At 36.7% G+C, this 25,244-nt stretch overlaps 1 protein-coding gene across 2 annotated transcripts in view; it reads right to left on the bottom strand.

Annotated features, from left to right (window-relative positions):
* Positions 1-25,244, bottom strand: part of LOC127860242 (glycerol-3-phosphate dehydrogenase [NAD(+)], cytoplasmic-like) — a 45,050-nt gene that overhangs the window by 4,573 nt on the left and 15,233 nt on the right. For both annotated transcript variants that reach the window (XM_052398178.1, XM_052398177.1), the window contains exons 3-7: positions 23,693-23,833; positions 12,642-12,783; positions 10,009-10,121; positions 7,784-7,904; positions 1,682-1,791 (exon numbers count right to left, since the gene is read on the bottom strand). In XM_052398178.1, the coding sequence (XP_052254138.1) occupies positions 1,682-1,791; positions 7,784-7,904; positions 10,009-10,121; positions 12,642-12,783; positions 23,693-23,833 (627 nt within the window). The remainder of the gene's footprint in view (positions 1-1,681; positions 1,792-7,783; positions 7,905-10,008; positions 10,122-12,641; positions 12,784-23,692; positions 23,834-25,244) is intronic.

Consider the following 25,244-nt stretch of genomic DNA (forward strand, 5'->3'; position numbering starts at 1 on the left):
TTATGGATGAATATGAACACAAGACATATGACGCCTAATTAAATCAAACATCTTGTGTTCTTTTTGTAACAAGAACTGTCTCCCCAACAGTCTGCTCCACTTTTTATCCACTTTGATAGCATAATGTTCATAAAATTACAGCAAAGACATATTTGGATTAAAATATCTGTAGATGTAATAGAGGTACATGTTAACTCAAATCTGCAAATTTTTAATTTCAAAATAGGCGCTACATGTGACAAAAATACTGGTCATGGTTTTCAGCATCGGCCAGTGACTTTTTGAAATGAGTCTTATGAAATGTGAATTGTTTTAAATCAATGTCTGTAGTCAATACATAGTTAAAACTTGTATGCAAACTTAAAAACGATTTTCTGTGTACACAAGGGTAATAATTCTGCTAAATTGCTGATAAGATATAGATGCCTTCCAGAATAAGACCTGAATGTGTGTGGAGTTTCAAATAAATAATAGTATTAGTTTTAGTGATCTGGAGTGTTCACAAGCTAGTGACCTAGTTTTTTACCACACATGACCCTGTTTTTTACTCAGCATAAATACCACAACAAATGTTCAGACCAAGTTTAATGAATACATGGCAATTAAATGTGGCCTCTAGAGAGCTCACAAGTTAAATGTTGACGACCAACAACACATGACAAAGATGATCACAACACCTCACCATAAGCATGTTGTGCGAAGGCAAGCTAAAAACATGAGTAAGTGAACTAGCGATATGGGTGTGATTTAAATCCTACAGTAAATGGACATATTAATTCTGACCTTTTTTGTGATACTGAATGTATATTTACCAAAAATAGCCTTTTCACTTTGTGCAAGAGTCAAAATCTTGATAACAATAATTCACTTCAATATATTATTGGATTCATTTGCAAAAAAACAATGTCTTCTATAAATGGAATAATGTAAAATAGAATAGTATTGACCAGATTCATATATTCTGCAATAAAGCCGGATTAAAATACTGATTATTCCAAAAAATGTCAACAAATATTCTGTATCTTTAATGCCTTGTACTTTTAAATTCAATTGCTTGAGAAATGTGGCAGCATTTTGCTTCACAAACTAATATCATTTTATGCATACAGTTCCACTGACAACAGACATAGCAGCTCTATAACAACACCACATATTGTTGAAAGGGGCATATTATATAAATATAAACTAGTGACCTGAAAATCAATAGGGGTCATCTGCGAGTCATGATCAATGTACCTATGAAGTTTCATGATCATGGGCGTCAGAGCGTTCTTGAGTTATCATCCGGAAACCATTTTTCTGTGTCGAGTCACCGTGACCTTGACCTTTGACCTAGTGAACTGAAAATCACTAGGGGTCATCTGCAAGTCATGATCAATGTACCTATGAACTTTAATCCTAGGCGTAAGTGTTCTTGAGTTACCATCCGGAAACCATTTTACTGGTTCTAGTCACCGTGACCTTGACCTTTGACCTAGTGACCTGAAAATCAATAGGGGTCATCTGCGAGTCATGATCAATGTACCTATGAAGTTTCATGATCCTAGGCGTAAGCGTTCTTGAGTTATCATCCGGAAACCATTCGGTGGACGGACGAACCGACCGACGGACCGACCGCCATGTGCAAAACAATATACCCCCTCTTCTTCGAAGGGGGGCATAATAATAAATATAACCGTACCTTCTTGGATTTGACAAATGCTTCTGCCACTTTCCTGTTTCTGCCTGCATAGCAAGTTGTGACCAGGTCTGCCACACCACAGCTCTCCAGAAATGTGCTCTGGCTGGACCCTGTGTAGAAATAAGAGGAAGTGGCATAAAACATAGGGCAACATAGATGTTGGATTAATATCAAGGTGGTCATTAACCTGCTCACACTTTCCCTTAGTAAGCCTGTTACTATCATTACTTAGTACTTGTGCTGAGCAGTAACCGGTTTTCTTTTTTTAATGTAAGTATTCTTGACGGTAATGGCCCCACATACATGTCAACACTAGGTCTACAGGTAAGGTACCTTCACACAAGACTTCATTGCAATACTTCTTTTGTTACTAAAATTTTTGAGTGGAAACCGTTTTTCGATTTTTTTTTAGAAGCAGTGATCTTCATATGACCAAACTGGTCCAAATGCAAACATAACATTGAAAAGCACAAACTTGCTCTACCACTGCCACAACCAAAGTGTGTGGTAAGGCCTTCAAACATTTTAGTGGGCTGGGTTAATCTCTTCAACTGGCCGAGTCAGAGAGATTTGGCACATGTCATGTAAATGCTACAACAAGCACAGTTGATTAGAGCATTGTAAAAGGAATCAGTGGTAAACCTTGCTGGAATAAAGTAATAAGCTTAGTTGATATTGGTTTGTTGCAATGTATATTTCATGGATGGCATATGTAACACAAGTGAGAAATTTGTCAGTATATGTCACAGGTGTGAATAAGTCAGTTGAAAATGGAATGCACATCAAACAAATATGGTAAATATTTTTTTTTCTATGCACCAAAACAAATATGTTACATCCACAAAATGTCTTGGTGATATTTGTTTAATAACTGTGGTATTTATAAAGGTCTTTTTCCTGATATGACAGTTTTGATATGGTCTGAGACAGTATTAAAGCAAATTAAAGTTTTCACTACATACATATTACAAAACAAGTAACCCCTTTGGGGGGGGCAATTTAGACCACTTGGGCATATAATGCTTACAAATTGAGAACACTATCTTATGATGTAACACACTAAATATCAAACCACTGGACCTTGTATTTTCAAAGGAGACCAAACTTGATTGCGAACCACCATACAATGTTACATGCCAAAAATAAAACCAATCTGCTTTGTGGTTTCAGAGATTTTTTAAAAGTTTCCTCTATATACATATAAGGATAATAAATAACAAACTGTGTCCAGAATCAACAGAAGATGTTACATGCCAAATATAACAAGAAACCGTCGGAGACGGGTGATGCTCCACAAAGGTTTTTTTTGCACAATATTGCACTATATATTCAGATAAAAGGAAACGTCTTGAGGGGCATAACTTTGGACAAATTAATACGATGGATGGTTAAGCAACTTAAAAAGTTCAAAGGGCCATAACTCTCTAAATAAATTATCTAACAAGAACCAACAAATAACATGCGCATCTCCTCAAGGAAGTTAAGCTTCCCATAAAGCTTCATTGAATTTCAGACATTAGTTGCTGAGAAATAACCTGGACAAGAATTGCACTATATGTACAGTTTATAGATAATTTCAAAGGGCCATAACTCTGTGAGAAATCATCCGACCATAACCGGCTGATAATATGCACATCTCCTGTTGGTACTGAAGCTTCCCATAAAGTTGAATTCCCGTAATAAGTTGCTGAGAAAAAGCTCTGACAAGAATTGCACTATATGTACAATGGAAAATTTCAAAGGGCCATAACTCTGTAAAAAAAACATCCGACAAGAACCGGCTGATAATATGCACATCTCCTCTTGGTAGTGAAGCTTCCCATTAAGTTTCATTGAATTCCGGTCATTAGTTTTTGAGAAATAGTCCGGACAAAAATTGTGCACGGACGGACACACGGAAACAAGGACACACGGACGGACAGACAAAGCGGCGACTATATGCTCCCCCCAAAGTAAATTTTGGGCAAGCATAAAAACCCTGACCCTTGATGTTTCATTAAAAAATTATTTATCATATTATTGTCTGTACAAATAATGCTACCCTTTTGGCATGACCATGAACAAAGGGGCATAATTTAAACAAGACTATTGCCAAGCAATAAAAGTCCCCTACCTATGCAGGATCCACCATTTTCAGCAATATTTCTAGTCTATTTGTTGCCATAGCAACCAGAATTATTGACGTAGGAACAAAATGAAATGACATGCATAATCTCCATATTGCCATCTGTTCATGTTTCAAGTTTCATGAAAAAATATGAAGAACTTTCAAAGTTATCACAGGATCCAGAAAAGTGTGACAGACTGACAGACACACAGAGCGCAAACAATAAGTCGCTCTCCGGTTTCACCGGTAGGGGACTAAAAACTTAATAGAAGTCCACTCAACCATATGACATACCAAATATTATACTCTTTAACCTTTTGGTTAAAAGATTTTTTTTAAGTTCTCATATTCAAAATCTCTTTTTAGCTCCTGTGACAAACATATGCAACAGGCCGTAAAGATTAGTACAACTTTGACAAAGTCACCCAAAGATCCATTCTGTCAAGTAAATTTAAATTCTGCCCATCAGTTCCAGTGTTCATACAAACATTTCCAAATGGAAATCAAGCACTTTTTTAGCAATTGTAGGTAAAAAACAGTGAAATTCAATTACTTTTCCTATTTGAAACTTTGAAATGTCTTTAAATACTTTTTTATGACAATGCTTACGAATATGTATTTGTACACACAACTTAATGAATTGAACTTAGTTAAACTTATAAAGCATCAGCAGCATTTTTAACAATAAATCTCGTCATTATAAATTGAAATTGTAGGTAATATACATGTTACACAACTACTTTTATTCCTCAACTGCAAATTGAAGGAAATATGCATTTGACAACACTTTAATTTGTCACATTTTAGGTATGACGTCAAAAAGTTGACTTCTTTGAAAGGTTGCCAAAATATGATTTTTTTTAATTATTGCAGCTGCTTAATTTTCCATCCAATAATGAAATACATTTGTTGATATTACAAGTGTCTGACATTCATTCATGTTAAACTTGGACATAATTGAGGAAAAATAGTGTGATAATCACATAGACCTCTACTCATTTGTACCCAGTGTTCAGACGCCGTTTGAAATTAAAGTTAACACCATTGAAAACGTGAAAAATAGCAAAATTCAAGCACTATCTAACACTTTTCTAGGCCGTGTTTAAAAATAAGCACCTTGAAGCACTCCAGAGCATTTTTAAGCAGTTTTCAAGGTTAACCTTGATTTTAAGCACTTGTCAAGGTCTGTGCAAAGCCCGAGTTCAGGAGGACGTGTCACTAGAAGGAAAGTTTAAGAACATATGGACTTAAAGACAACAGAAAATGCAGTACCCTTAAAGTTCCCCATGAGCAAAGTGTGCTTAGGTGAACAAACAAACTTAGAAGATTACAACTATACAATGTTGTACACCAACTATTCAACCGATGACCCTTGGTGTTTCAGAGAAGATATTTTCATAAATCATTTTACCCCTGCAACTTGGCAAGTTTTGACACCATAACAGGAAATTTCGCACAGACAGACAAAAGTACAGCCAGACAATTGTAATGCTATATTTCCCTCTTTCGGAAGGTTTATTTACCCTTTTGAACTAAGTAAATATAATTTACATCAGAGAAACAAGATAGCTCCATGGGAAGCCCAGTTTTAACCGTACGGGCATGATTATGAAATTAAGGTTATAAGATTACTATAGGATTTTTTAAGCCAAATATAACATCTATTGGTCTGTTTTTATTTATAAGAGAATATGTTAAACTGAATTTGCTATATTAATCTATGTATATCAACTGACTGTTCATGGCATGGCCAGTTTTGACCAAAAGGGCATTATTGAACAAACTTAGTAGAGGACTACTCGAGGATGTTACACACTAAATATAAAAGCACTGAACCTTGTGGTCTTAGAGAAGAAGACTTAAGAAGTTTTCATTTTTGAATGTATTTAAACAAACTTTATAGAGGACTTCTAGATGACACCAGATTCCAACTAGAGCTTTGTCACAGACGTGACAGATACCCCCACATGCTCCATTGACACAGAATATTGTGCATGTTGTCTTCACATAAAACAGCGGACACCATGTTCAATGTTTAAAATGCACTAAGTGACCCCGTGACCTAGTTTTCGACCCGGCATGGCCCATGTTCGAACTTTACCTACAAGTCATCTAGATACAACTTCTGACCAAGTGTGGTGAAGCTCGGATGAAAACTACTTGAATTAGAGAGCGGACACCATGCTGAATGTTTAAAATGCACTAAGTGACCCCATGACCTAGTTTTTGACCCGGCATGACCCATATTCGAACTTGACCTAGACATCATCTAGATACAACATCTGACCAAGTTTGGTGAAAATTGGCTGAAAACAACTTGAATTAGAGAGCGGACACTTAACAAGGACCGACAGACAGACTGACAGACAAGCTCCAAAGCTCTAGATAAGGTTTTGTGAAATTCTTAACGTTACTACCAGATCTTCAAAAATAATTCTTAACTCTGAAAATTTATTCTTAACGTTACTACTTAGTTTTGGAAAATAATTCTTAACTTTTCTAAATAACCTAAAAATAAATAATAATGGTTATTTTCATGCAAAAAATCAAAATAAACATACTAGCAACTTTGTTTATACGAGTTCAACAGTGTCTATTCAGTATTATACAATTTTATTTTTCAAATACCTTCATGTGCCCAAACTATGCTTAGATTGCATGCCTTCGATGAATTTTTACATATTTCACAATTAAAACGGGTCTCCATTTCAATCTTAAACGATTAGCCAAGTGAATTGTCCCTTCCACTCGTTCAATGTTTTTTTTTGTTTAAGTTTGGACCCGTCGTGTCGCGTTTTTTTTTTACTTTTTCCGGCTGTGTCGGCAACTGAACATACAACATCGTATAAGATCTTTTCTATAATGTCTTTCTTAACATTCAACTTCGGCTCACTTTGCGTACAATATGTTTAAAGCGTGTTTTTGCACGCTTTGCAGTTTTTTAAGACGCTCTCTGGGCGCCGCCATTGTTTTTTGACAGGGAGACTGTACACGCCGCTTTTATTGGAAAAATGCGATTTGTTAAACAAACCCGATAACCATTCTATATAAGCACCGAAAAGATCGTTAATACGCGAAATTCTCTCAAAAAAATCGATACGAACCGATGTAAAAATAATATTCGTAACTTGATTTTGTAATTCTTAATGGTACGACAAGATTTTAAAATATATATGTAACGGACTTGAAAATAATTCGTAATTACGAAAATACAACCCTTATCTGGAGCTCTGAGCTCACTCCTATATACCCCCCTAAACTTCGTTTGTGGGGGTATAAATATGAAAGCTATGGGCTTTGCAGTTTCAGATATGAAGATTTTGATAGTTTTTACCCTAATAAACCCTGTCCCTGTAAAACTGGTGATATCTGGATCGAGGCCAGTTTTGAGCCACAGGAAAAGATTGGAATAAACTATGGCACTCTAGATGATCCAACATACCAAATATAAAGTCCTTAGTAAGTGCAGTTTCAGTCAATATTTTAAAAGTATTCTGCATAGAGGTTTAATTATAATGTAGAACTGGTGACTCCTTTTTATTATTTGATGCCATAGCAACCAGATTTTTTGACGTAGAAAAAAAAGAAATGACTTACATAATGTCCTTATTGACATCTATCCATATTTTAAGTTCCATGACCAAATATAAAGAACTTTTAAAGTTATCGCAGGATCCAGAAAAGTGTGACAGACAGACAGACAGACTGACTGACAGACGAAGCACAAACCATAAGTTCCCTCTGGTGAAACCGGTTGGGGACTAATTATGATTTTTGCATTTTCTGCCAAGCAGTTTTCATCCATCCTGTCTGCCTCTTATAAACTTTCAACTATATATTGTCTATTTTGAAGTCTTAAACCTCAAAATGTGCAATTAAAATTTAGCCATGGCCACAGGTATTCTGTGCAACATGCAGTGTCCAGATGGTGATCATTTGTCGCAAAATACAGTCTGGACAAAAGATTTGCATACCAAAAATGAGGTTTCCATTACCATGATAGAAAGCTTCACAGAATTTGACCATTTCCATGAGTCCGAGCCTGATGACTGCTGCCTTGGTGTTGTCTCCATAACCCAGGCCATCTGCAAACCCTGCACCAACTGCTACAATGTTCTACAAAATGCAGGTGGCACTGATACTGATTTAGGGTAGTACAAATATTGCATAGTAGTATCTGTGTTAATGAGTAAGTTGAATGTCAAGCTTTTTTCATAATAAAAGCATATTACAGGGGCACAACCATTGTATTGCCCATAAATTTTCCCACTTTTTAACCAGATATTATTCTCAAACAATGTTGTTATGAAGGAATGGTTAAAAAGCAATATATACAATGCTAAAAAGTACTTATAAGATACAAATCTCCAGCGGGACTCAAACTTTTACCTACAAAAATAGCATTTGTCAATGAGAATTTTACAACACTTAAATTCAGGGTTCTCAATAAGAGCCAGCCGCCGGCCAAATCGGCCGTTTGAAATCAGATTTTGGCCGGTTGAAAATTGCTCAGATTTGGAAAATCGGCAAATTGACTTTTCGAAATTTGCGTGTCTTTTGCTCCTATTTGCTATGAAGCAAAGACGTCGCTTCATTATCTCCATTAACGCATTAAAACAACAACAATGAAAAGGCGCATATTGGAATTGGTCAAAAAGCAGTAAAATATTTTGATGTTCTGTTCATCACATAAAATGGCCCAAAATGCAGGAAATCAAGTGCCCATTTTTAAAAATTTCAGGGGGGAGCATGCCCCCCCGGACCCCCCTAGAAGGCCTGTTGGTTTCACATTTGGGCCTGTTGGCTCAAAAGTTATTGAGAACCCTGAAATAAGGTTTCATGTAGTAGTTCAAACAGGCTGGATAACTATATGTGTAAGTTGGAAAATGCTTGACTATAAATCAGAGAATTATAGGTTTAATCCCAGCCCACATATCCAAAGTCAAGAAATCTTTTCCATATCCATCTACCTCTGATTTAACTAAGGCAGTAGTCAGTTACTGGAATCAGTATGTGTACTAAGTGCAGGTAAACCAGTCAGTTACTGAAATCAGTATGCGTACTTGGTGCAGGTAAACCAGTCAGTTACTGGAAGCTGTATATGTACTTAGTGCAGATAAACCAGTCAGTTACTGGAATCAGTATGTGTTCTTAGTGCAGGTAAACCAGTCAGTTACTGGAATCAGTAAGTGTACTTAGTGCAGGTAAACCAGTCAGTTACTGGAATCAGTATATGTACTTAGTGCAGGTAAACCAGTCAGTTACTGGAATCAGTATGTGTACTTAGTGCAGGTAAACCAGTCAGCACTGGAATCAGTATGTGTATTTAGTGCAGGTAAACCAGTCAGTTACTGGAATCAGTATGTGTACTTAGTGCAGGTAAACCAGTCAGTACTTGAATCAGTATGTGCACTTAGTGCAGGTAAACCAGTCAGTACTGGAATCAGTATGTGTACTTAGTGTAGGTAAACCAGTCAGTTACTGAAATCAGTATGTGTACTTAGTGTAGGTAAACCAGTCAGTTACTGGAATCAGTATGTGTAATTAGTGCAGGTAAACCAGTCAGTTACTGGAATCAGTATTTGTGCTTAGTGCAGGTAAACCAACTATCCCTGGAAAAATGGGCCTTGAGTATCTGACTGCAGTTATATAACTGAAAGCGAACAATCAAATAACAAAATATTGGTAAGGCACTACAGTATATATGCCTCATGTACATTTTATTAAAAATGATAATATTTTTTTACTGACTTTAACAGGCGCTCTAAACTTGTACCCTTCGATAACTTTTTTATTTCATTAGAATAAACATTATAATGACCGCTTATTAATGCAAGACATGTGTTTAATTATAACATTTATTACATACTTTTACAAAATTAATCTTATTTTTAACAAATGTGTTTGTGAAACAATATGTCCCCCCCCATATATTTGACCTTTGACCTTGAAGGATGACCTTGACCTTTCACCACTCAAAATGTGAAGCTCCATGAGATACACATGCATGCCAAATATTAAGTTGCTATCTTCAATATTGCAAACGTTATGACCAATGTTAAAGTTTTAAGCAAACAAACAAACCAACAAACAGACAGGGCAAAAACAATATGTCCCCCAGTATAGACTGGGGAACATAAAAATAAAATACCATTGAAAACATCAATATGCCCCTTTAAAGCATACTATGAATATAACTTAATTTGCCAAGTAAGCCTACCTTTAAGGCACCACAGATTTCTACAGTGTCCTCATCCTCACATACAACTATACGGAAATAGTCAGCTTGGAACAGTTTCTTCAGTAGAGTTCCATGTTCCTTTTGCTTTATGCCTGAAACAAACATCAGTCTCACAGTGTTGCTCATTTTCAAAGATTGAAACCAAAATTCTATCCAACATTCAAAGCAGAAAAAAGAAACATGCCATCGCCCCATAACCAGGTTTTCAACACTTTTGTCACCATGGGTAATAACCATCCTTTTTTTAGGAAATCAGAAGCCACATGTCAATTATTGTCTCTAGATGGTCCTTGACATTTTGCAATTTGTCGAAACTTGTGACTCAAATACTCCCCCCCCCTCCCCCCAAAAAAAACAGTGTATATAAAGTAAAGAATAAAAATATTGTGTCTATAAAAATATATTACAACCACCTGTTCAATATGTTTAGGTAACAGATAACAGTGGGTTCAAACTACAAACTAGAGCTTTTTCACAGACGTGACGAATACCCCCACATGCCCCATTGAAACAGAATATTTTGCATGTTGTCTTCACATAGAACAGCTGACACCATGTTCAATGTTTAAAACACACTAAGTGATCCCATGACCTAGTTTTTGACCCGGCATGGCCCATGTTCGAACTTTACCTACACATCATCTAGATACAACTTCTGACCAAGTGTGGTGAAGCTCGGATGAAAACTACTTGAATTAGAGAGCGGACACATTGCTGAATGTTTAACACGCACTAAGTGACCCTGTGACCTTGTTTTTGACCCGGCATGACCCATATTCAAACTTGACCTAGACATCATCTAGATACAACATCTGACCAAGTTTGGTGAAGTTCGGATGAAAACAATTTGAATAAGAGAGCGGACACTTAATACGGATCGACAGACAGACACACCGACTGACCAACAGACAAGCTCACTCCTGTATACCCCCCTAAACTTCGTTTGTGGGGGTATAATTATCCCAGAAGATGTTTTAACACTTAAATATATGATGAAAATTATATTTAAAATTTATATCATATATGGTATTAGATAAAATACATTAAGGGTAACTTTAAATGCACAATTTAAACATCATAGATATCAACAAGAGATTGCCAATATGGTCCTTTACCGGTGAAACTCCATCATTGTATTTTTTTGTTGTTGCCATAGCAACCATAAATCTTGACGTAGGAAAATAATGAAATGATGTGCATAATCTCCATATTGCCATCTATCCATGTTTCAAGTCTAATGAAACAAGGGCTGTTTGTAAAACATGCATGCCCCCCATATGGGCTGTCCGTTGTAGTGGCAGCCATTGTGTGAATACGATTTTTGTCACTGTGACCTTGACCTTTGACCTAGTGACCTGAAAATCAATAGGGGTCATCTGCGAGCGATCAATGTACCTATGAAGTGTCATGATCCTAGGCAAAACTGTTCTTGAGTTATCATCCGAAAACCATTTTACTATTTCGGGTCACCGTGACCTTGACCTTTGACCTTGTGACCTCAAAATCAAAAGGGGTCATCTGCAAGTCATTATCAATCTACCTATGAAGTTTCATGATCCTTGGCGTATGCGTTCTTGAGTTATCATCCCAAAACGATTTTACTATTTCGGGTCACCGTGACCTTGACCTTTGGCCTAGTGACCTCAAAATCAATAGGGGTCATCTGCGAGTCATGATCAATCTACCTATGAAGTTTCATGATCCTAGGCTTATGCGTTCTTAAGTTATCATCCGGAAACCATTTTACTATTTCGGGTCACCGTGACCTTGACCTTTGACCTAGTGACCTCAAAATCAATAGGGGTCATCTGCAAGTCATGATCAATCTACCCATGAAGTTTCATGGTCCTAGGCGTATGCGTTCTTGAGTTATCATTCAAAAACCATTTTACTATTTCTGGTCACCGTGACCTTGACCTTTGACCTAGTGACCTCAAAATCAATAGGGGTCATCTGCGAGTCATGATCAATGTACCTATGAAGTTTCATGATCCTAGGCCCAAGCGTTCTTGAGTTATCGTCTGACAACCACCTGGTGGACGGACCGACAGACCGACCGACATGAGCAAAGCAATATACCCCCTCTTCATCGAAGGGGGGCATAATGAGCAAAGCAATATACCCCCTCTTCTTCGAAGGGGGGCATAAGAATATGAAGAACTTTTACTGCATTCAGAAAAGTGTGACAAACAGGCTGACAGACAGACAGTGCGCAAACCGTAATTCCTCTCTGGTTTAACTGGTAAGGGACAAAAAGAGCAAAATATGTCATCTGAGTCATAAATTACATAAGTCAAATAACAAAATTGTGTATATATTATCATTGTATGATTTATTGTAAATCCCTTAAATCCATCAATCCCTTTTTTTAAATGTTTAATTTTTTCAGCTAGTGTAATTGCAAGATTTAAGTTTAATTTACATGAAACATGTATTTGAATTTAAATATTTAATATAATTCATGATAATAATATAGTTTGGTAACTGTCTTGTGTCATTATAAGGTGGGCGATGAAATCAGTTGTTTGGCGAGTGTTTATTTGAGTTGGGTGTGTGAAATGTTTTGAGCTGCATCAACATTTCTGAAGCAGGAATAGAGGTGATGATCTTACCAATAGTTGCTTCACAATAGTTTTCAGAGGCCACCTCGTCTGCAATGTTGGCTCCCATTAGAACAGCACATGGAATATGGAGTGTGTCCTCCACAACTGAGGATATCAGAGCGATCCCACCACCTTCTTTCATGTTGAAACCCTGGATAGAAGACACACACACTAATATGGCACAGTGAAAATAAGAGCGTACAACTTACACAAGGGCACAGTTCATGAGTGCATATGATGCTTGACTATCTCCTATTTTGCAATATTCCTGCCTTTGCAATAGAATTAGTGCACGACTATGAAAAAGTATGTTGAATTTGAACTGTCAATAGTTCTTTTAGGCATTAAGAAAAAAAGCGTTTTGTTTCAACAAGAGGGCCTAAATGCCCTATCTGTGAAGGTGGAGTTAAGAAGACTTCCAAGTGTTAACTTTGTTATTTATTTTGACCTATGGACTAATTTTTTGACCTCATGTGACCCTGTATGCTGAATTGAAACTTTCTCAAGTCTGTCAAAAATGAATTTCAAACTTTATCTTCCAAAAGTAGAAGTCAAAATTTCAAAAGAAGCAGGGGACAGGGAACAGTTCACTAGGTAGTTGACAAGGCAGTGGGTGTGACAATAGATGTGGCAGGATCATGATGTAGTTCTTAAGACTGACTCTTTATCAGATGATGACAGAGACATTGAAAACAATGAAAACAAGACTTCCGCAGTCAGATACATATGTCCCGCAAAACAAGGCTTTTAACTAATGACTCAAATTTCGATTGGGGTAATCTACTGTCTATGGCAAATGCACATGTGAAGTATCAAGCAAATCTTCAAATTCTTTGACAAGACGTTATTGATCTGAAACAATTTTCACACTTATTTTGACAGGGACATTGACCTATTGACCCCAATTTCGATAGGGGTCATCGACTATTTAAGGCCAGTGACATGGGAAGTATCAAGCCAATCAGTCAATTGGTTGACAAGTTATTGATCGGAAATGATTTTCACACTTATTGTGACAGTGACCTTGACCTTTGACCTAGTGACCCCAATTTCAATAGGGGTCATCTTCTGTCCATGGCTGATGCAGATGTGAGGTAGTAAACTAATCAGTCAATTTGTTGATGAGTTATTAATTGGAAATGATTTTCATACTTATATTGACAGTTTACCTTGACCTTTGACCTAGTGACCCCAATTTCAACAAGGGTTATCTGCTGTCCAAGGCCAATGCACATGTGAAGTATCAAGCCAATCAGTCCATTCTTTCACAAGTTATTGATCGGAAACGAACTGGTCTACAGACAGACGTCACTGACAGACATCCAGCAAAACAATATACCCCCTCTTCTTCGAAGGGAGGCATAATAAAAATACTATGTAGAACTCTCAGAACTCTAAATAAGCGAGATGTTTAGAATGGAATAAACGTCTGAACACTACTGATTTGTTTACAACTAAAATTCCTTATTGCAAAACATATGTAAGGACTTGTTTTCGTCCTTTCATGATAATGTCATTGTAAAATATATAATTATGTTAAGACTATGAAAATGTCCTCTGACTTTGAAATGTTTAAAGTTTCATAACCGCATTTAATAAAAAGAGACAGTTAATTTTGCAGACAAATATTTAAATAAAATATTTAAATTTTTGTCCAAAATGTCGCTTTCCCTTGTATACCTACACGGAGTACAGTAAACTGTAATTTGTTATTTGCATGGGGGGGAAGTTGAACATGTCTGAAAACGTGAAAAATTTGCTGGGGATCCTAGGGGCCGCAAGCTCCTAATGTACCCAATTAGAAACCATTTAAAGTATGGAAAAAGAAACGTACTTCTCATGCTACTTCAAAAGACCATCCAATTATACCAAAATAACACTCATTTTTTTATCAAAAGTTGAGATTCCTTGTATGTAGGAATGTCTTCTTTTATCAATATGTCCTATTAAGTTATCAGATGCAGATAAATATTAAACTGAGTTTATCAAAAAACAAGCTAATTCGTTGAATTGATATCCCCCACCAAATAAATTCTGTTTATGGATGGGTGTAGAACTAAAAGAAAAGGTATAAGTGAAGGGTTGTGCCTGATAATTGAGAGCAATTACATCTTGAAGGACATTTTGAGAATCCACTTTTGTATGGTAGAATCCTTACCAAATAAGGCATATTTAATCAAAATGTGTGATTTTGACCTTTGTGTGTGACTTTGACGATGATCCTAGCAACTTGGAACTTATATTTGATACTCAGCTAGATAATGGAGAACAATTGTTGACAGTTATTACAGAATCCCTTGATGCATAGTAAAGGAATGACTAAATAATGAATAATTCATAAAAGTTTTTACCTTTGACCTCAATGTGCGACCTTGACCTTAGCCCCTATGATTATGGGTGTTGAATATGAAGCACCCCCAGATGATTGAGGACAACTATGTCAAGTTTCATGGCTCTGGCTCATGTTTTAATGGAGATAAAGCTCTAAGCTTATATTAACAAGAGATTGCCAAGCAATATGGTCCCCTACCGGCTCCACCATTGTCAGAAATTCCACCATTGTCAGATTATTATTTTTTATTTGTTGCCATAGCAACCAGAATTTTTGACGTAGGAACAAAATGAAATGACGTGCATAATGTCCATATTGCCATCTATCCATGTTTCAAGTTTCATGAAAAAATATTAAGAACATGTAAAGTTATCACAGGATCCAGAAAAGTGTGACGGACAGACAGACAAACAGACTGACAGACAGACAGACAGACAGACAAACTGACGGAGCACAAACCATAAGTCCCCACCGGTGAAACCGGTAGGAAACAAAAAGCATTTTTTTCAAGATACAAAGGGCCATTACTTCGTTATTAACAGATGGTGTACAATGCCATTATGTGTGCATCATCCTCTTATCCATATATATACTCGTACCAAGTTTGAATGAAATCCACCAAAGCATTTCCAAGATATGGCTCCAGACACAAAAGTGAGCATTTTTTCAAGATTCAAAGGGCCATTACTACGTTATTAACAGATGGTGTACAATGCCATTTGGCGTGCATCATCCTCTTATCCTTATATATACTCATACATAGTTTCAATGAAATTTGCCAAAGCACTTCATAGATACGGCTCCGGACATAAAAGTGCCAGAAGGACGGAAAGACGGACGGACAGACAGAAGGACGGACAACGCCAAAACAATACATCTCTGCCTATGGCGGAGGATAACAAGGGATGTTTGTAAAACATGCATGCCCTCTATATGGGCTGTCAGTTGTAGTGGCAGCCATTGTGTGAATACGTTTTTTGTCACTATGACCTTGACCTTTGACCTAGTGACCTGAAAATCAAAAGAGGTCATCTGCCAGTCATGATCAATGTACCTATGAAGTTTCATGATCCTAGGCCTAATTATTCTTCAGTTATCATCAGGAAACCATTTTACTGTTTCGAGTCACTGTGACCTTGACTTTTGACCTAGTGACCTGAAAATTAATAGGGGTCATCTGCCAGTCATGATCAATGTACCTATGAGGTTTCATGATCCAAGGCGTAAGCATTCTTGAATTATCATCCGGAAACAATTTTACTACTTCAAGTCACTGTGACCTTGACCTTTGACCTAGTGACCTGAAAATCAATAGGGGTCATCTGCCAGTCATAATCAATGTACCTATTAAGTTTCATGATCCTAGGCTTACGCATTCTTGAGTAATCATCCTGAAACCATTTTACTGTTTCAAGTCACTGTGACCTTGACCTTTAACCTAGTGACCTGAAAATCAATAGGGGTCACCTGCGAGTCATGATCAATGTTCCTATGAAGTTTCGCGATCCTAGGCGTAAGCATTCTTGAGTTATCATCCTGTTACCATTTTACTGTTTCGAGTCACTGTGACCTTGACCTTTGACCTAGTGACCTGAAAATCAAAAGGGGTCATCTGCCAGTCATGATCAATGTACCTATGAAGTTTCATGATCCTAGGCGTAAGCATTCTTGAGTTATCATCCAGAAACCATTTTACTGTTTCGAGTCACTGTGACCTTGACCTTTGACCTAGTGACCTGAAAATCAATAGGGGTCATTTGCCAGTCATGATCAATGTACCTATGAAGTTTCATGATCCTAGGCATAAGCATTCTTGAGTTATCATCAGGAAACCATTTTACTGTTTTGAGTCACTGTGACCTTGACCTTTGACCTAATGACCTGAAAATCAATAGGGGTCATCTGCCAGTCATGATCAATTTACCTATAAAGTTTCATGATCCATCGGCCTTAGCATTCTTGAGTTATCATCAGGAAACCATTTTAGTATTCCGAGTCACTGTGACCTTGACCTTTGACCTAGTGACCTGAAAATCAATAGGGGTCATCTGCCAGTCATGATTAATGTACCTATGAAGTTTCATACTCCTAGGCCTAAGCGTTCTTGAGTTATCATCCGGAAACCATCTGGTGGAAGGACCAACATTTGCAAAACAATATACCCCCTCTTCTTCGAAGGGTGCATAAAAAGAAGAGTTTAGGCATGAAATATAATAGTATTGGTTCCTATCGAGTACACTGACTTATCCAAGTACTCCTTTTAACAAGGGACAAAATTGTCACAAAACCAGGTTTTCAGTTGAAAAAAGTCTGATAAAGGGAGACAATTCAAAATGTGTATTGTTAACCCCCTTGTGTAAAATTGACCTTGATTTCAATTAGAAAACAATGGCTGTTTGTAAAACATGCATGCCCCCCATATGGGCTGTCAGTTGTAGTGGAATCCATTGTGTGAATACGTTTTTTGTCACTGTAACCTTGACCTTTGACCTAGTGACCAGAAAATCAATAGGGGCCATCTGCAAGTCATGATCAATGTACCTATGAAGTTTCATGATCTTAGGCCTAAGCGTTCTTGAGCTATCATCTGGAAACCATTTTACTATTTCAAGTTACTGTGACCTTAACCTTTGACCAAGTGACCTGAAAATTGATACGGGCCATCTGCCAGTCATGATCAATGTACCTATGAGGTTTCATGATCCTAGGCATAAGCATTCTTGAGTTATCATCCAGAAACCATTTTACTGTTTCGAGTCACTGTGACCTTGACCTTTGACCTAGTGACCTGAAAATCAATAGGGGTCATATGCCAGTCATGATCAAAGTTCCTATGATGTTTCATGATCCTAGACGTAAGCATTCTTGAGTTATCATCCGGAAACCATTTTACTGTTTCGAGTCACTGTGACCTTGACCTTTGACCTAGTGACCTGAAAATCAATAGGGGTCATCTGCGAGTCATGATCAATGTTCCTATGAAGTTTCATGATCCTAGGTTAAAGCATTCTTGAGTTATCATTCGGAAACCATTTAACTGTTTTGAGTCACTGTGACCTTGACCTTTGACCTAGTGACCTGAAAATCAATAGGGGTCATCTGCTAGTCATGATCAATGTACCTATTTAGTTTCATGATCCTAGGCGTTAGCATTCTTGAGTTATCATCCTGAAACCATTTTACTATTTCAAGTCACTGTGACCTTGACCTTTGACCTAGTGACCTGAAAATCAATAGGGGTCATCTGCCAGTCATGATCAATGTACCTATTTAGTTTCATGATCCTAGGCCTAAGCATTCTTGAGTTATCATCCGGAACCATCTGGTGGACGGACCAACGGACAGACCGACCGACGTGCAAAACAATATACCCCCTCTTCTTCGAAGGGGAGCATAAAAAAGTCTTATAAAGAGAGACACCTCAAAATCAAAATGTGCATTTTTACTGATTGTACATAGTTACAATGTACATAGTTGTTTCAAAGTCAATTTATTTTTAGTTGTGGTGACCTTGACCTTGGAGATATTGACGTAATTCTTTTGTGTGACACACCATCCAATAATGGTGAACAAATGTGCCAAAAGATTTAAAAATGTCACAATGAATGACATAGTAATGGCCCAGACAAGCACATTTATGGCCATTTTTGACCTTCAAACTCAAATTGTGACCTTGACCTTGGAGATATCAACGTGATTCTTTCGCGTGACACAACGTCTAATGATGGTGAACAAATGTGCCAAATGATTTAAAAATCTCACAACTAATCACAAAGTTATGGCCCGGCCAAGCTCATTAATGGCCATTTTTGACCTTCAAACTCAAATTGTGACCTTGACCTTGGAAATATTGACGTAATTCTTTCGCGCGACACACCTTCTAATGATGGTGAACAAATGTGCCAAATGATTTTAAAATCTGACAATGAACGACAGAGTTATGGCCCGGACAAGCTTGTTCCGCCCGCCCGCCCACCGACATTTGCCAATCTTATATTAAATAACCAGTTTTTTTCTTCGAAAAACCTGGTTAAAAATTTATGTCTGGTCCAATTAGAAAGTGTCAACAAGGAACAACAATGAATTGCAAACAAATAATATGCTCTTTGAATATATAAACACTATGACAAAATATCCTAAGATACTATATTATTAGAAGTTGCCAGAAACAAATGTGTTTAGAGAAATGAGTTAAGGTATTTAATTCAAATAAGCAATTTATGGCTAATTTGCGATCCTTGATTAGCACTTCTATAATTATATGATTGGTCCAAGAATCACCAGAGGGTAATTGGTGATTACAAAAATAACAATTGCATTTTGAATGCACCATTATGACAACAGAATTAATCGATTGTGAGTATATATGCAGTAATGTGTTTGATTCTTTTCCATCTTCCTAGTTCATTGTTCTCATGGTTTTTAACCAGGTTTTCCGAAGGAAAAAACTGGTTATTAGATTGGCGAATGCGGGCGGGCTGGCTGGCTGGCTGGCTGGCTGGCTGGCTGGCTGGCTGGCTGGCTGGCTGGCTGGCTGGCTGGCTGGCGGGCTGGCTGGTGGGCTGGCGGGCGGGCGGAACAAGCTTGTCCGGGCCATAACTATGTCGTTCATTGTCAGATTTTAAAATCATTTGGCACATTTGTTCACCATCATTGGACGGTGTGTCGCGCGAAATAATTACGTCGATATCTCCAAGGTCAAGGTCACACTTTGAGTTCAAAGGTCAAAAATGGCCATAAATGAGCTTGTCCTGGCCATAACTATGTCATTCATTGTGAGATTTTAAAATCATTTGGCACATTTGTTCACCATCATGGGACGGTGTGTCGCACGAAAGAATCACGTCAATATCTCCAATGTCAAGGTCGCCACGACTAAAAATAGATTTTTTTTAAAAACAAACTTACAAAGGGGGTTTATTTTGTTTGTTCATTTCAAAAGTTCAGTTTGAGTTTTCTCCCTTTATCAGATTTTTTTTTCACAATGAAAACCTGGTTTTGTGACAATTTTGTCCCTTGTTTATGTTGTAACTCAGCTGCGAGAAACTTAAGTTGTCTTTTTGCTAGATTTATAACTTAGTGTCCTTCCACTCAATTCACAATAAGTGATCACAGCGAATTCTGGCTTTATTAACCACTGTACACATTTTTCTACTTCTACTTCCAATCTGTGTAAGCCATTGCAGCCACTTTTTTTAACGCATTAACAAGTTCTTTTGTATTAAACCCAGGGGGCAAGTTCACCATTTTGTCAAAAAAGATGTTGGCAACACGGTATACACTTTCAATTTTCTGCAAACAAAGAGATTTTCAATTTAACAAGAGAGGTCAAAAGTGTCACACATGAGAATTAAATACTGTTGAGAAAAAAATTCAGTGCTCTTACGATTGGCTGATTATAAAAAGATATGAGAAATTTCTATTTATAACTTTATGGTAATTCCAATTCTAGAAGTGTGGTATCACACTAGACTTCCCACAGATAAACAGCTGTAAATTTTACAACACCAGAGATCTGGTCTATTTGAATGGATTTATTTAAAGTTTGAAAGCAATAGCCTTGATACTTCAGAAGTAAAGTGGATCTAAACACAAAATTTAACGAAATAATCAAAGTTACGAAGTCAAAAAAGGGCCATAATTCCATCAAAATGCCAACCAGAGTTATGCAACTTGTTCTGTACAGTCCCCTTATGATAGTTAGTCTGAAAGCAATAGCTATGATACTTTAGGAGTAAAGTGGACCAAAACACAAAAGGTAACCAAATTAAAAAATTTCTAAGTATAAAAGGGGCCATAATTCTGTCAAAATGCCAGTGCCAGTCAGAGTTACAGGTATGCAGAGTTTTGCAACTTGTCCTGTACAGTCCCCTTATGATAGTTAGTAAGTGTTGCAAGTTTTAATGCAATAGCTTTGATACTTTAGGAATAAAGTGGGCCTAAACACAAAACTTAACCAAATTTTCAATTTTCTAAGTATAAAAGGGACCATAATATTCTGTCAAAAAACCGGTCAGAGTTACAATACTTTGCCTGCACAGTTCCCTTATGATAGTTAGTAAGTGTTGCAAGTTTGAATGCAATAGCTTTGATAGGAATAAAGGAATACAGTGGACCTAGACACAAAACTTAACTAAATTTTCAATTTTATAATTTGATAGTAAGTAAGTGTGCCATGTTTTAATGCAATAGCTTTAATACTTTATGGGGAAAAAAAACTAAACACAAAACAAAACCATACATAATTTAAACAAGAAATATCTTTAAAAAAGATATACGGCGTTGATTGTGGTTGGAGTTTATGGAAGGTAAAGATTTAAATGAATGAGATCAAGGATAGCTAATATCTTTTTCTGTGCAGTTTTTAGCTGCATCAAACGCAGTACGGGATGTTAGGCGGAGTTTTCGCGTTTTATTTTACATTATTACATATTGCTGGTCATAAACCTATAGATATAAAACAGAAAACCAAAGTCAACCGGCCACACGCGAAGTCTCCGTACATATTTTAAATATGTATACGCGCGTTCTTCGAACAAACCTGTTTGAGTGGTTTATCGGGCATTGCTACGTGTATTTGATTCGATTATTAACAGTATCGAGAATCATCGCGCTCATACTTAATACATTAGTCAATATGCTGCAATAATACATTAGTAAATATGATGGAATAATTCTTGTTAATTAATTAAAAATAATATGTATCATGGTATTGTTAAAAACACATTAAGAATCTATTATTGACATGCCATAAAAAATATCGCTGGATATCTTCATTTCACATCTTTCTAGTGGTAAAGAAAATTCCAGTTCAACTAGTTCACGCTATAGCGTCTTTATTATATAACTATTATGTTACTGACCGCGAACTCCGAACAGCACATAAGGTCTGACCTGTATATAAACTCTGACATTCAAACACACTAACCGCGAACTGACCCCTTATACCTCGCGGGTTGAAATGCAATACATTAAAGTGAGGCATCGCTTCCACTGCTATTTATACTTTTTCATATAACATGTTGACAGGAATATGGAAGTCTGTACTAAATATGAGAACATGGCCTTTAAGTATACAACGTTCTCGCGCTGAAAATCCTCTGAAAATAAAAGGTGCACGCACAAACTGTATTGATGTCGAGATTGAGTGTAAAACTGTTCTATCTATTAACCCTTTTTATTAGAGATAAAACTGTTTCATGCTGAACACGCAGTAAAACAGTGTTACAAAGACGCGGACATGTTTCCAATGTTCTAGTGGTATTATCAAATCAGCCAATGCAGTCAATGAAGTGTATTCATCTGTACTTGGCCGCGGGAAGTTTTATTTGAATTCTATTGGACGCTAACAAAGGTCAGGATAAGGTGAAAAGCTGGCGTATACAGCTAACGCCGAAAAAAAATAGATGAGCTAAAAATGAAAAAACTGGGAATTATACATGTTTCTTTTCAGTTATCCCCAGGGCGGGGCCAGTTTTGACTCCAGTGATTTAATTTGAACAATCTTTGTAGAGGACTACCATACAATGTTACACACTAAATGTTTAACATCTGACATAGTTTCATAGAAGATTGTTTGAATTCTTTACTATTGAATTCTTTATAGATCATGTGACCCCTGGGGCATTGGCAGTTTCCAACCTACGGGCATGATTTAACAAACTGAGTACGATATCCTTACCACTTACAATGAGCACTTTTTCCTAAGGTGAGCTAAATAACTTGCCAAAGTGTCACACACTAAGCATGCAGAATATTCTTCCTCATAAACGGAAATTTCCCTAGTGTACCAGCAATTTGTGTGGCTTGTGTCAAGATTCTTTCCAAACATGAGATTTTAAAGCAAGATTGATAATGATGGACCTCATTGACTATGATTCCAAGCACTATTCAACAGCAAAGTAATTGCTTGAGTGAAATGCAAATGGCGTCAGAAAAAAATCAAGTTGACACTTGAACTATGGTTCCTGTTTACTGACAAAACACCGAAGAGACACACTTTCATTACAACTATTTTGATACAATTCAAGAATGTTGTTTATGCCAGACAGGTGCATTGGTAGCTGCAATATTTTGGATAAATGAAACATTCTTAAAAGGACAATCAATATCCAAAAAACTTAATTTAAGTCCAGATTCTTGGTTCTTGATTTATGCCATCAAAATGTAGTTAGCATTAGTTAAGGACGAGGCGGGTAAAAATGGACATCTAAATAGTTCATAAAGTTCCTCACAATCCATATCAGGAAAACTTCAAACTCTTTGCAGCAATGTTTTGCAATTAGCCAGAACAAATGTTAAACTAAATTAAGATATCAATATATCAAAATCTTTAAAGCTTTATTCTTATGGTCTAAAAATGTAATTTCTAGTGCGTTTTCTTCTTCAATTTCTGCTTGTGACATTTACTAAAATTTTGAACTGTTCCTGTCATGCTTGATATATTCCCAGCATGCCACTTTGTTAGAGAAAATGTGCATTTCAAGTTCACAAACCGGTTTCCCAACAATGCAAGCTTCTAACCTATGAATTGGATTAAACAAAGCAACATTTATAAAGAACGTGTGAGATGAAAGCTTATTCTAACCTCCATTTCGTCTCATTTCTATTTCTTTCAAACAGTCTTTCTACACTTTATTGATTTCCATTGGAGGCACATATTACAACAATGATACATTTAAAAGGAACAATTTGAAATATGTCTGTCTATATAGAACAAACCACAAACCTTAATCAGAGAGATTCCAACTGCAGTTGGCTTAACAGAACTTTTCAATTGCCCACATATTTTTGGCAAGAACTGGTGAGGGATGACAAAAACCAGAATGTCTGCATCTTTAGCTGCTTCAACTACGTCTGGGATAGCAATCTGTAACAAATGGTGAACAACAGCTGTGATATACAATAGTTGTACACCCAACCCTTGATAAGTATGCCTGCTCAATAGTTGTACACCCAACCCTTGATAAATATGCCAGCTCAATAGTTGAAGACCTAACCCTTGATAAGTATGCCTGCTCAATAAATGTACACCCAACCCTTGATAAGTATGTCAGCTCAATAGTTGTACACCCAACCCTTGATAAGTATGCCAGCTCACTAGTTGTACACCCAACCCTTGATAAGTGTGTCAGCTCAATAGTTGTACACCCAACCCATGATTAGCATGCCAGCTCAATAGTTGTACACCCAACCCTTGATTAGTATGCAAACAGTTCATGCAAAATTAAATAAAGTCTATCATTATATTGAAACAAATAAATCAATTGAACTTTGCAGTCAATGTTTTTTGCTGTGGTTCCATTAGTAACAATAATTCTGACTATATAAACACGAAAAATTGGTATTAAATGGATTCTTTAGACCCATTTACATAGGACTGATAATTCACAGGAAGTATATAGATGTTAAATCAGTTGTTTGTTAGTAATCATCTGGTATGCTTTTATAATAATTACTTTTTTAACAACATAGTTACATGTATGAGTATAAATACAATGGTTTATCATTTGCACTTTAGACTAATACAATACAGTCAAAACTGAGAACAGCAGTCAGTCAAGGGAAATGGCCAAAGTGACCATTGTACAAAGGTAACCGTTGTTCTCAGATGACAACTATTCAAAACGTTGGTAAGTTAATAGTATTACAAGGTTGTTTTCACACCCAGTTGTTTGTACACAGTTTAATGCAAACAAAAGCTCATTGTTGATAACTTACATGGCTCGACACTAACGGTGGTCTGTTGACCCAGGGTCAGTAAAAAATAGGGAGGACCAGTGAAACTAGAAATTTTGTTGATCCGTCGGACCAGTTAAAAATCCTGGCCAGCTTATTGTGAAATACTGGTGGAAAGCCGTTTTCATCAATAAAACAACTTTATATGTTCATAATAAACCGATAATTTCATCATTATTTTATGGGCCAACTCGAGACCGGGATAAAAATAGCAACAATACTGGAAATTTCAATTTTTCTAGATGCGCGGATGACAAAAACCTGTTGTCGCATCAAAAAATCGATTTGCGATCCACAAATATCTCCAGAAAATGTCTCCGGACTTCGCTGTGATCGTTACACAAATTAACATAAAATTCTAATCGTTCGGATCGGGAAATTAACAAAATGGTATTTATTATTTTGAAAAAGCATTTTATCGATCTTAATATCATCAGAATATACTTTGTTTACCGTAAGAATTTATACTGGAGGGCGCCGAATAATGTTTTGATATTGCGGGAGAGTAAACGTGCGTATTTTCAAGATTACAAGTTTTCGAG

Source organism: Dreissena polymorpha, chromosome 15, assembly GCF_020536995.1.
Source record: "Dreissena polymorpha isolate Duluth1 chromosome 15, UMN_Dpol_1.0, whole genome shotgun sequence".
In the NCBI taxonomy this organism is placed as follows: domain Eukaryota; kingdom Metazoa; phylum Mollusca; class Bivalvia; order Myida; family Dreissenidae; genus Dreissena; species Dreissena polymorpha.